The following is a 14,176-nucleotide window of genomic DNA, read 5'->3' as shown; positions in this document are numbered from 1 at the left end:
TTCTTGATAGTTAAGCCTTAAAAGTAGTAAATAGCTTTCTGAATGTGTCTCTGAATATTTAGGAATGTATATCTCATTATCTACAAGTGTGAGGGGCTGGAAAGCTATTTAATAAGGACTATTTTCTTGTGGGTAGTATGTGGTGTGCTGTTGTACTCAGTGGCGTAGCGAGGGAGGGGGGTGTGGACCGTACCGGGTGACACCATTTAGGGGGGTGACACCAAGGCAAAAAAAAGCAAAATATATACAGAAAAATGATAATTCCATTTAATTAAATGATTAATTATAGTGTTAAATAGTCTTTAAAGAGCAAATTTGACAAATCCTCACAATGGTGGAGAAGGGGGGGGGGAGACACCAAGACATGAACCTGCTAATGATAGAGAAAACATGCTACATCGAACTGTATTTATTACTGACTATAGATAAAAATCGTTAGTATTATATCTGAGCACAGTTTAAAGCAACCGTCGTGGGGGTAGGGGGAAGTTACATTAACTCAAGTTGCAAAATATGCCTGAGGTAAACGGTTTGGTTGAGAGGTAAAAATATTAAAAACAAGTAAAATATGTGAACACATATACACGCGCGGGGTATATATATATATATATATATATATATATATATATATATATATATATATATATATATATATATATATATATAAACACAGATATATAGCTACATTATATGCAGAAAGAAAAAGAATTAGAGGGGCCGGGGCGAAAAAATATTTTGCTTTCCTAGATGACATCGCCACAGTAACTTTTAGGAGTTTGATCTATCTGCCTTTTGCTTTCGCTGCCTCACGTATTTCTATGCATGTCATATGACTTGTGAGGAGAACTGCAATTATAAAATCTTTCTTGTGTTATTACCTTTATCCCTAATATTACCCAATCCCCCAAAGACGAGTAAATACATGTTTGCAACAGTTGCATGTTTGTGTCAACCTATGCAAATAGTTAAATAATCTTAATTTTTTTTCCATTTGTTTCTTGATTTCTTTTTATTTAAACACATACCTTTGAAATGTTTCATTGATTTTGTAAACAAAAAGTTTAACAAAACGTTCATAATATCTTTCACCGTATGAACTTCTAGAATCTGTGTCCGGTCATAAACCCCTGGACATAACCCCCACCCCCCCCCCCCCCCCCCCACGATAAGGAAAAACCAAAGATGATAAGAACCAAAATTAAAAATTAAAAAGAAAACAAACATTAGAAAGAAAATAAACCGGGAGTGATCTCCCCTAAACTTTCTCGTATATTCTTATATAAAATAACAGGGGATGGGAACTCGGGCTATAGACATGATTTTTAATCCATTTTAAATACTTAAAGTTTTAAAAATAGAATAAAATCTCGTAGACAAATTAATTGCACACCAAGTGAACGCCAAATAAAAAAGCGCATAATAGTGCGCAATATTATTAGTAGGCCTACTTCTAAAATTTACATTAGTTTTTTTGAGAAATCGAAAGTAGCGTAAATTACTACTTCCAGTCAACGGAAATTACTCAAAATTTAACAGAAGGTAGAGAATTAGATCTTTTACTTACATGTGAAATTTCATGTATCTATCTGAAATAGTACTCAAGTTATAGGCTTTTGAAAAATTCAAAGTAGGAAAAGTACCACTACCGGTTATCGAAAATCGCTCAAAAGTTGATACGGATCTACGATTTTGATAAAATACTTATATATGAAATTTCATCAACCTAGCTGTAACGGTACTCAAGTAATCGTGTTTACACACGGACACACACACACACACACACACAGACATACGGACAAGATTGCAAAATTATGTTTTTCCGTATCAGTGAGGTGTAAAACGTCGAGATTTACAAATCTCGATTTTTTTTTTGCACGATTACAATACTTTCTCTATACTTCGTATATACGAGAAAGTAAAAAACAATGTTTTATTACAATTTTAAAAAGAGAGATTGTGAGCAAAGCATCGCAAATACTCTATAATGGTGGGCTCCTGAAAATTTTTAACAGCATTTAAAATTCGAGCGCTGCTATCAATATATTTTTACTTTCTCGTATACGACGGTATAAAGTGTGGTAATCGTGCAAAAAAAAAATCGAGATATTAACAAATTTCGGCGTTTTACACCTCCCTGAATCGGAAAAAGGTAGTTTTGCAATCTTGTCCGTCTGTCTGTGTGTGCGTGTGTGTGTATGTAAACATGATAACTTGAGTACGTTATAAGGTGGATGAGATTTCATATATAAGTATAATATCAAATTTGTAGACCCGTATCAACTATTTAGCGATTTCCGGCAACCCTAAGTGGCACTTATTCTATAACTTGAGTATTGTTTCAGATAGATGAATGAAATTTCACATGTAAGTAAAAGATCTAATTCTCTGTCTTTCCGATTTCTCAAATAACGCTTATGAATTAATAAAGTACTTATAATATTCCGCAATATTATACAAATTTGTTTGGAGTTCACTTTTGTGTACAGTTGTGAAAACAACACGGGAGCTGTTTTGAATGTACCATCCATAAACCAGTGCTGACTAACCTCCAAAAACCTAAGGTTGTCATCAGTTCCAAACAAAAACATCCTACCTTTTGACTCTGCACCAGAATTGAACAGAAGAAAACTTTGTCCATCTTGTGTCATTTTATATTGACCAGGAATGATTATATCATCAACATTTCTTGGATCAGACAGTGGGTGTTTTGACGTCGACCCCTGATGCTACGACGTATGTGTGAAACCGATGGCAGCTTGGCCTTGGCATCTTCAGTAATCGTAGTAATAGACTGAGTGATGATCTGCTGAGGTGTTGCTTCCGTTTCTTCTGCCAGTTGTTTCATCTGCTGCACTACTTTTTACACACTTCTAGTTGAGATGTATCTGGTCCATGCAGGGGCGGAACTACAGTGCCGCCAGACCCCGCAATGCGGGGGGGCCCACGCCACTTAGGGGCCCATAGCCGACCATAATACATTTTTATAGTTAAAAAAAATAATATTCTTGCATTTTTGACTTGACGGTAAAAGCTTTTGTAAATAACAAACAGATCTACTACAGCAGTGATGTTATACAGTAGCTAACACATGCTGTTGCGTAGACAAATTTAAGCCTGATCTGTAGTATGAAAGATAGGCAAACGTTCAAAGCACTTCCAAGACTTATTTCCCTTTTATAAATAGTTAAATAGGGGTGTTTATAAGCTCCTTTTAATATATTTGTACTAAACAAATTAAAAAGCAATTACTTCTCTTAAACATTTTTTTAAAAATACATTCTAAAGAATGACATAGCCTAAAAAGGAAATATATTTAAAACAAATAATTTAAATACAAAAAAAGCAAAAAAATAAACATAGCACGAGAAACCATTACATATACATAGCTTTCACGTTTTATATTCTTTTGATCGGCTAAAAATTGAGGGTTGGCAGTATTATAAAAACATTAAATAAATTAGTTCTAAATCTTAAAAAAAATAATTCAAAACATACGAAAGCATTTCACACATGACATGTAATTCGTTCAAATTTAAAAAAAAAAAAGCCTTTTTTTAAAAAAATCCGATCAGGCCAGAAATGATTATGCTATGTTTGTATTCTGTGTTTGCATATATATATATATATATATATATATATATATATATATATATATATATATATATATATATATATATATATATATATATATATATATATATATATATATATATATATATATATAAAGGGGGCCCAGAATTTTTTTTTGCGGGGTGGCCCTTTTTTTCTAGTTCCGCCACTGGGTCCATGCGAATGTTCATTACAACGTCCGACAAGCTGTTCACCATGAATTTTTATCCTAGCTTTGCATTCTGCCTTGTTGCGTCTTTTGGCACACTCAAATGGCACAACACCGTTCGCCAAATCTTTTTGCTTGACATAAACATAGCCTTCAAACGTCGCCTTTAAATTGCCTTTATTAGATTGAACGAACTCCATTCCAAAAATTATACGATTTGTGGAGAAATAAATCTAATGTTATATCTATACCATGTATTCTGTGTGCCAAGGTGGATATGAACCAAGCTGAATCTCTCACATCTTTTGTATTGTTAAAACTGTGTTGCTTTGATCCGCACGGCTTCAACATGTGGATAACCTATAGTTAAGGTGTTGTCGGTGTCCGATCTTTGATCAAATACAACCGTGGTCATTCCTTGACTTTCTAATAGCATGCTTTTATATAGAAACTTTTGTTAGTCGTTAAAAAAATTACATTAATTTAATTAAATTTAGTTTTTCTTGGTTCTCATCATGGTTCCTTATATAAACCACATTCGGGGAGAGGGGGGGGGGGGGTATTATCCAGGGGGTTATGTCGCTGGGGGTTTTTGTCAAGAGGGTTCATGTCCAGGGGATTTTTGACAAAGTTTGTAGGAATAATGCCGTCTTCTTCTTTATTGATACGCGCTATTACTATTACAATACTTTCTCAACAAATTCCACCCATCTCTTCTTTTGTTCAAGTTGAGTGCAGGTAGAGGTTTGTTCTGTTGCCTGTTGTGAAAACTTACTTGGTGCAATTCAAACAAAGCTGCTCACGAGAAGAGCACTTGGCCTTCACGGCTGTCACTTAGTAGTGTAGATACAAACTGCCACTATGCTAAATTTCTATTATTAATCATGCTCGTTGTACTTAAAACCTAACAGATACACTTGATAGTATTGGTACTTTTTTAAGCACATAGACAAGGCTATGAAAACACGCCTAAGCCCTTAGTCTTGTTCTGTCACTAACTTAAGTGTACACAGACTACATACTCAAGGGTTATAACTATAATATGTGTAATACAAGGGACGTAACCATAACTTATCAGACGTTACGTCATAGGTTGTTTGATGTGCAGGCCAATATGAGATTTCAAGCTAAATCTGTTAAAACTGTTATTATCTTTTATAATATAAATCTTTTTATTTCATGGTCCCTACCCCAAATTGTAATATGATGAATCATTTTACTGAATTATGAGAACACATTCAGGACCTACCCTGCTGAATATCAAAATAAAATATAAAAAACAAGGACCAGGCTTGTGAACGCACGCGCTTTCCAATAAGCAGTCTGTACTAATTGGATATTTTTTGTTTTCTTTAACATTATAACATTAACACTTGGCAAAAAGAATTCTTGTGTAATAATGTTGAAAATTGTAGAAACAAATTGAGTTGAATGAGTCTGGTTTTAAGAAAGGCGATATATATGTATATTGAAAGAGGGATATAAATATATATATACACAGATATATATATATATATATATATATATATATATATATATATATATATATATATATATATATATATATATATGTGTGTGTGTGTGTGTGTGTGTATATATATGTACAGAGAGAGAGATAGATATATAGATAATATATATTGTGTGCACATATAAATATATATATATATATATATATATATATATATATATATATATATCGGAATATCTTTTCTATAGAGATTTTCCTACCAAAATTGATCATAATTTGCTGTTTACTTTGTTGGATGAACTCATTTACAAGTTGACAGTCAATACTGATTTAAGAATTGCAATGTAAGTGGTTAAATGTTACTGTTAAAAAAATAATTTTCTTCTCTGCTAAAATTGGCATTTAAAAACAAAAGATTGTGATGGAAAGCAATTAAATAGACTCAGTACATTATTATATAATATGTTAAAGTGTAATCAAAAGCAAATATGGCATTCTCACTCTCAGATACTAACACTAAGTTATTTTTTTTTTAGGAAAGCATCCAAGTGTCTACTAAAGTTTTGTGATTCACAAAGACATTTGGTGGACAGTCTGTGTGCACGTTATATGTAAGTACAAGATTGTATACACACAAACATGTGTACAATTGTCATTTTCACACAAATCTTCAAAATATAAAACAATATATATATATATATATATATATATATATATATATATATATATATATATATATATATATATATATATATGTGTGTGTGTGTGTGTGTATGCATTTATATATACTAACCCGTGCTCCGTCACTGAATTTTTTTTTTAATTTACCAACTTGAGAACAGAACAAAACTAAACGCAAATACAAAAACAAACACGACATAAACACAAAATAAAATGCAAACACAAAAAACAATACAAATGCAAACGTAAAAACACAAACGTAACACACAAACAAAAAAAACACAACGCTAACACAGACTAAACAGAAAACACAACGCAAACGCAAAAAAAACCCCTAAAAAAACGAAAAAGCAATAACAAACGCAACACTTAAACACGAAAGCAAACCTAAATACAAACAACAACGCATTGCATCAACACAAACTTAAATGCAAACCATAAAGACAGAGGGCTCACAGTCTAACCCGGGGCTAACCCTAACCCATAGGGTTCACAGGATGGCCCATCAATTTAGTGAAAGGCTATGAAAAAAAAAAAACAGTTGCCGGAATGGTATTTCGTGTATGCCTATATTATATACTAGGCATGCTGCCCAGCTTCGCTTAGGCTTTCGAAAACATTGAGAATTTGAATGCTTAATTAATGCGCCCGAGGGTCGGTCTACGACCTCAGGAGTTATGAAGAGGTTCCTACGTGGACAAATTTTTTTCGATTTATAGCTCATATAAGGCGCCGGTCAGTCGAGGTCAGTTTTGACCCCCTCATCGTAGACTTTTCGGCCAACCGGCCCTCGTGTTCTGTCGCCCCAAGGCAAGATCCTGCCAAATTTGAAGCGCCCGCGGCGCCGGGAAGTGCCCTATCGGACACCCGACAACTTTGCTTTATAGATCATAGAGATTAGCAAATTGCAAAGATAAACAAAGATTTCAATAAAGTAATTAAGGCCTGAAATACTTTAGTATAGAAATGTTTTGTTTGAATAGATTCTAGATCTAGGTAGGGTCTACATCTGTGTAAGTCTAGTTTTTCCGTAGATCTAGATCATCTAGATCTAGATCTAGAATCCTAATAGAATTTTTTTTTAAGTTTAGCCCGAGCAAAATAAAAAAAAAAGATAAACCAAGTAGACTTGGTGCGTCTCGAACCCGCACCAACTGCGTGGGATTAAGTACACTATCATCTCCGCTATATAGGCACCTTATAAAACACGGAGAATAAAAGAGGTATTTTAAAATCTTAACTTACGCGAATATGCCTATTCTTTCAAATTAATTTTTTTATCCCAAATTAGCCAGTTCCAAACAAAGACTTTGTATAAAATAATTATGTCTTGAAATAGTTTAGTCCTAATATAGAAATTTATTTTTGGAATAGATTCTAGAGAAGTTAGAGTCTAAATCTAGATCTTAGCGTCTACGTCTCGATCTAGTTATTGCGTAGATTTGTAGATTTAGATCTAGTCTAGATCTAGAATCTCTAGATCTAGAATCCAAATAAATAAAATAAATGTTATGAGTTTAGGCCGGAAAAATTGTATTGTGTACATTTCATAGTGTACGTAGATCTAGATCTAAATCAAATTTGAATGAAATAGTTCATTTCTTTTTATTCTAAACACGGCAGATGACGTCATTAGTTTATGTATAAACATTAGTGACGTCACAGTTTTATGCGTTCTTTTTACATCTATATATGCTTTTCCGGTTGCATAAATAATACTGTTTCTCTACATTCGAATACGCCTTTATTTTTTTATTTTTCTTCTTTAAATAAAATTGTGGTTATACATTTAAAACATCTAACATATTATTTTCAACAACAGTCCGTAAAAAGTTCTCGATATATCGCTGTAGATTCTGATGTGATGTCCGGCGAAAATATTTTGCGGACAGACAGAGAGAGAGAGAGGTGCGAACGTGGCCCATTATAGATTTATATATATATATATATATATATATATATATATATATATATATATATATATATATATATATATCATATAGGCCTATATATACACTTTAATATTTTATACATATATATTATCTATCTATCTATCTATCTATCTATCTATCTATCTATCTATCTATCTATCTATCTATCTATCTATCTATCTATCTATCTATCTATCTATCTATCTATCTATCTATCTATCTATCTATCTATCTATCTATCTATATATATATATATATATATATATATATATATATATATATACATATATATATATATATATATATATATATATATATATATATACATATATATATATATATATATATATATATATATATATATATATATATATATATATATATATATATATATACATATATATATATATATATATATATATATACATATACATATATATATATATATATATATATATATATATATATATATATATATATATATATATATATATATAAAGCAATGTATGTGTGTGTGTCTGTCTGTGTGTCTTTTATGCATTACCACACCTCTTATCATATCGCCGTGAAACTTTGGGAAGTTGTTGAGAATATTCCCGGGGAGGTTTCTGCGGAAAAAATAATTTCAAATTCGCAGGGATGGCGCCCCGGCAGGGCGGGATTTGTTTTTCTCTATATACGGTATACAAAAATAAAAGTCTATTTTGGTTTGGCATCGTTCATCCGATAGCCATGAGACTTTGGGGAGTTCATTATACCACTCTAGGGAAGGGTTCTGTTAAAAAATCATTTTAATTTCGCAACGGCGGCGCCACGGGAGGGTCCAATTTTTCTCTATATACGGTATATAAAAATAATAAAAGTGAATTGCAGTGACACCGTTCATCCGATAGGCATGAAACTTTAGGAAATTGTTGAGAATATTCCTGGGAAGGTTTCTGCGAAAAAAAATATTTCAAATTCGCAGGGGTGGCGCCCCGACAGGGCGCGATTTGCTTTTTTCTATATTCGTTATATAAAAATAAAAGTCGATTTTGGTTTAGCATCGTTCATCCGATAGTCATGAGACTTTGGAGTTCATTATACCACTCTAGGAAAGGGTTCTGTAAAAAAATCATTTTAATTTCGCAACGGCGGCGCCACGGGAGGGTCCAATTTTTCTCTATATACGGTATATAAAAATAATAAAAGTGAATTGCAGTGACACCGTTCATCCGATAGGCATGAAACTTTAGGAAGTTGTTGAGAATATTCCTGGGAAGGTTTCTGCGAAAAAAAATATTTCAAATTCGCAGGGGTGGCGCCCCGACAGGGCGCGATTTGCTTTTTTCTATATTCGTTTTATAAAAATAAAAGTCGATTTTGGTTTAGCATCGTTCATCCGATAGTCATGAGACTTTAGGGAGTTCATTATACCACTCTAGGAAAGGGTTCTGTAAAAAAAAAAATTAATTTCGCAAGGGCGGCGCCACGGGAGGATCCGATTTTTCTCTATATACGGTATATAAAAATAATAAAAGTGAATTGCAGTGACACCGTTTATCCGATAGGCATGAAACTTTGGGGAGTTTATTATAAAACTCTAGGGAAGGGTTCTGTAAAAAATCATTTTTAATTTCGCAAGGGCGGCGCCACGGGAGGCTGCGATTTTTCTCTATATACGGTTTATAAAATTTCGGTTTCACACCGTTCATCCATGTACCATGAAACTTTAGGGAAATGATTAGATCACTCAATGGTAGGGTTCTGCAAAAAAATATTGTTTAATATTGCAAGGGCGGCGCCCCCGGGGTGGGGGGAGCGATATTTTTTTTCTCTATACACGGTTTATAAAAAATAAAACTCGGATGCGGTTCATCCGAGTACCATGAAACTTTAGGGAGTAGATGAGAATACTCCCGAGAATATTTCTGCGAAAAAGAAAAATAAAGTTTCTTATGGGCGGCGCCATATAGGGTACAACTTTCGTCAATACACGGTTTGGCGCCCAGAGTTTTAGAGCGACTATGTTGGCACTTGGCACCCGTTAATCGAGCGTCCTGCATAGCGAGTAAGGAGTACTACTATATTCAGCGGTAAAACTACAACAGGCTTCTAAAAATAACTTTGTAACGCGAGGAAATCCTTCTGTACAGTTTCGTCACCTTGCCAAAGATGAAAAAATAACTTTTTGAATATGAGGAGCCTACTGTAGAGTTTCGTCACTTTGCGAATGATGCAATAAGCATCTATTATTAGACAATCCAGTCAGAAATTGAGATTGAGCATCTAATAATAGACCATTAGTAACGCTAGCATATCGCATCAGTCACACTGATGTTTAAAACATGTCAAATACTTTTTTACATGTTAAAGAAAAAAAAACTGCTCATTTGTGGCACGCACTTTAGCGAATGATGAAATCTGCATCATTATTAACAGGATGCTATTTGGTACGATGGCGTCTATTACTTTTAAGGAGCCAGGGGTCGTTGCGGTAGTGTAATAGGGGGTGGGGGACCTGAGAGCGTCCCTGTACGTCTCTGACACATGGGCTGTCACCGAAGTGTGTTCTAACATATTATTTCGGTGAGTGATTAATGTACACTCAGTGTTTACATGTGGTAGTGTAGGTAAACCTGTGTCCCGATATTTATGATTTAAGCGCAGGCATTGTTTACATTTAAATAACTCACTTTTAGAAAAGACGGTCACGCGTCTAAGAACATATGATTGTACGCGTTGGTGAAATCTTTCTAATACATTTCGTCAAACTTTCTTCTATCCCCGCGGTAACGCGCGGGGGACGGGGACGCTAGTATATATATATATATAAAGCAATGTATGTTTGTGTGTGTGTCTGTCTGTCTTTTATGCATCACTACACCTCTCATCACATCGCCGTGAAGCTTTGGGAAGTTGTTGTGAATATTCCCGGGGAGGTTTCTGCGGGAAAAAAATTCAAATTCGCAGGGGTGGCGCTCCGGCGGCAATTTGTTTTTTCTCTACATACGGTATATAAAAATAAAAGTCGATTTTGGTTTGACATCGTTCATCCGATAGCCATGAGACTTTGGGGAGTTCATTATAAAACTCTAGGGAAGGGTTCTGTAAAAAAAATCATTTTTAATTTCGCAAGGGCGGCGCCACGGGAGGGTGCGATTTTTCTCAATATACGGTGTATAAAAATAAAAGACGATTGCGGTTTGACACCGTTCATCCGATAGCCATGAGACTTTGGGGGAGTTTATTGGGACATTCTGGGGAAGGGTAGTGTAAAAAAAATCATTTTTAATTTCGCAAGGGCGGCGCCACGTGAGGGTGCGTTTTTTCTCTATATACGGTATTTAAAAATAATAAAAGTGAATTGCGGTAACACCTTTCAAACAATCGCAATGAAACTTTGGGAACATGTTGAAAATATTCCTGGGGAGGTTTCTGCGCTAAAAACATTTTCAAATTCGCAGGGGTGGCGCCCTTGCAGGCGCGAATTGTTTCTCTATATATGGTATATAAAAATAAAAGTCGATTGCGGTCTCACAACGTTCATCCGATAGCCATCAAACTTCAGGGACTTGATAAGAACACTCCAGGAAAGGGTTCTGTAAAAAATCATTTTTAATTTCGCAAGGGCGGCGCCACGGAGCGGTGGGATTTTTCTCAATATACGGTGTATAAAAATAAAAGACGATTGCGGTTCGACGCAATTTATCCCGGTGCAATTAAACTTTAGCGAGTTGATGAATACTCCCGAGAAGGTTTCTGGGGTGGGAGGGGGGAATAGGGGTGGGTGGTGGGGCGGGGAAATTTAATTTTGCATTGGCGGCCCTCCGGCAGGATGTGATTTGGCGCCCTGGACTTTCCCGTCAGCGATATCAACTTTCTTTTTGCACCACCCCCCCCTTCAAACTTTCGATTTGCACCTTTCCCCCCCCCCCCCCCCTCAAACTTTCGGTTTGCACCCCCCTCAAACTTTCGATTTGCACCCCCCCCCTTATACTTTTTATATATACCGAGGGGTCTATGGTGGGGGTTATTACCCCCGCACAACCCCCCCCCCCCCTGCCTACGCCAATGAGCGCTATGGTGACTACGGTCGGTCTAAACAGTGTGATAGACAATGGATAGGATGGGGCGTTACAAGAGCTCACTAAATTGAATCAGGCGTGTCCTCTGGCGCGCTGGTAGGGTGCGATTAGGCTGCAAATAAAAATGTCTGTTTCGGCCCCCAAAGGCTCACATGTGCCGCTGAGGGCCATGTAATACGTTTTATTTTAATAATCAGAAAAATTAACCAAGGTTAGATTATTAACTGGGATGTTTCTTTTTGTCCGTAAAAAAAATCGTCACTTTGCGAACGATGCATTTAGCATCTATTTTTTTGACAATCCAATCAGAAATTGAGATCGAGCATCTAATAGTAGACCATTAGTAACGCTAACATATTGCATCAGTCACACTGATGTTTAAAACACGTCAAATAATTTTTTTCGTGTTAAGGAAAAAAAATCCTGTTCATTTGTGTCACTTTAGCGAATGACGCAATCTGCACAATTTTCAACAGGATGATATTTGGCACGATGGCGCCTGTCAGTTTTAAGGAGCCAGGGGCCGTACGCGGCGCCTATGCTGTAGTGTAATCGGCGGGGGGGGGGGGGCGGGGGGGGGGGGGGGCTCCTGAAAGCGCCCGTCTACGTCTCTGACACATTGGCGGTCACCGAGGTGTGTTCTATCTCATTATTTCGATGAGTGATTAATGTACACTCAAGGTTTTCATGCGGCAGTGTAGGTCAACCCGTGTCCCGATATTTATGATGCAAACGCAGGCATTGTATACATTTAAATAACTCACTTTTAGAAAACAAGGTCACGCGCCTAAGAATATAGGATTGGAAATGCATGGATAAAATCCTTCTTATATATTTCGTCGGACTTTCTTCTATTCCCGCGGCAACGCGCAGGGACGGTTACGCTAGTATATATATATATATATATATATATATATATATATATATATATATATAAAGCAATGTATGTGTGTGTCTGTCTGTTTGTCTTTTATGCATTACTACACCTCTCATCACATCGCCGTTACACTTTGGGAAGTTAAGAATATTCCGGGGGAGGTTTTTGCGAAAAAAAAAATTCAAAATCGTAGGGGCGTCGCCCCGACAAGGCGCGATTTTTTTTTATACCGTATAAAAAAATAAAAGTCGATTTTCGTTTGACAGCATGCATCCGATCGCCGTCAAACTTTGGAGAGTTCATTAGAACACTCCGGGGAAGGGTTCAGTAAAAAATCATTTTTAATTTCGCTAAGTCGGCGCCACGGGTGGTGCGATTTTTCTCTATATACGGTATATACAAAATAAAAGTACGATGTGGTTCGATACCTTCCATCCGATCGCCATGAAACATTGGGGAGTTGATGAGAACACTCCAGGGAAGGGCTCTGTAAGGGCGGGAGGGTGCGATTTTTCTCTATGTACGGTGTATAAAATTAAAAGTCGATTTTAGTTTGACACTGTTGATCCGATAGCCATGAGACTTTAAGGAGTTGATTAGAACACTACCTGGAAAGGTTCTGCAAAAAAAAAATTAATTTCGCAAGGGCGGCGACACGGAAGAGTGCGATTTTTCTCTATATACGGTGTATTAAAAAATAAATGTCAATTGCAGTTTCACACCATTCATCCGATCGATATCAAACTTTGAGTAATTGATTAGAACACTCCAGGGAAGGGTTCTGCAAAAAAAAAAAATCTTTTGTAATTTCGCAAGTGCGGCGCCTAGGGAGGGTTCGATTTTTCTCTATATACGGTATATAAAAAATATAAGTCAGATGCGGTTCAAAACCTTTCATCCGTGTGGCATGAAACTTTGGGGAGTTGATGAGAATACTCCCGAGAAGGTTTCTGTGAACAAAATAATGAAAATATGATATGGGTGGCGCCTCTGAGGGTGCGATTTTGTTTATCACAATTTGGCGCCACGAGTTCCAGAGCTGCTATGTTAGCACGTGGCATCCGCTAATGTGCGCCCTTCATAGCGGGTAAGGAGTAATACTATACTCAGCGTTGAAACGAACACTATGGCGCCTATGTTCATTAAAAGAAGGCTATACACTAAAGCAGGGGTTCCCAACCTTTTTTTACTCTAGAGCAGGGGTCTCCAAACTACGGCCCGCGGGCCGGATGCGGTCCGCGGGGTCCTCTCATCCGGCCCGCGGAGATCTTTTTGTTCACGGAAAAAAACGTTTGTTGGATTTGGCTGAGGAACTTGCTCAGAAAGTCACGACATGCCTGGAAGAAACTGGCCCCCGAACTGAAATTTGATAGT

The 14,176-nt window shown here is 36.1% G+C and overlaps 1 protein-coding gene across 7 annotated transcripts in view; it reads left to right on the top strand.

Annotated features, from left to right (window-relative positions):
* Positions 1-5,857, top strand: part of LOC131956261 (IQ calmodulin-binding motif-containing protein 1) — a gene marked incomplete at its 3' end in the record, with an annotated part of 29,760 nt that extends 23,903 nt beyond the window's left edge. For all 7 annotated transcript variants that reach the window (XM_059320692.1, XM_059320691.1, XM_059320690.1 and 4 more), the window contains 2 exon segments: positions 5,495-5,590; positions 5,783-5,857. In XM_059320692.1, the coding sequence (XP_059176675.1) occupies positions 5,495-5,590; positions 5,783-5,857 (171 nt within the window).
* Positions 5,858-14,176: the final 8,319 nt, after the last annotated feature.

Source organism: Physella acuta, unplaced genomic scaffold (assembly GCF_028476545.2).
Source record: "Physella acuta isolate Inbredline_101_S28 unplaced genomic scaffold, ASM2847654v3 ptg001142l, whole genome shotgun sequence".
Lineage (NCBI taxonomy): Eukaryota > Metazoa > Mollusca > Gastropoda > Physidae > Physella > Physella acuta.
This window is presented reverse-complemented; position numbering and strand designations above follow the sequence as displayed.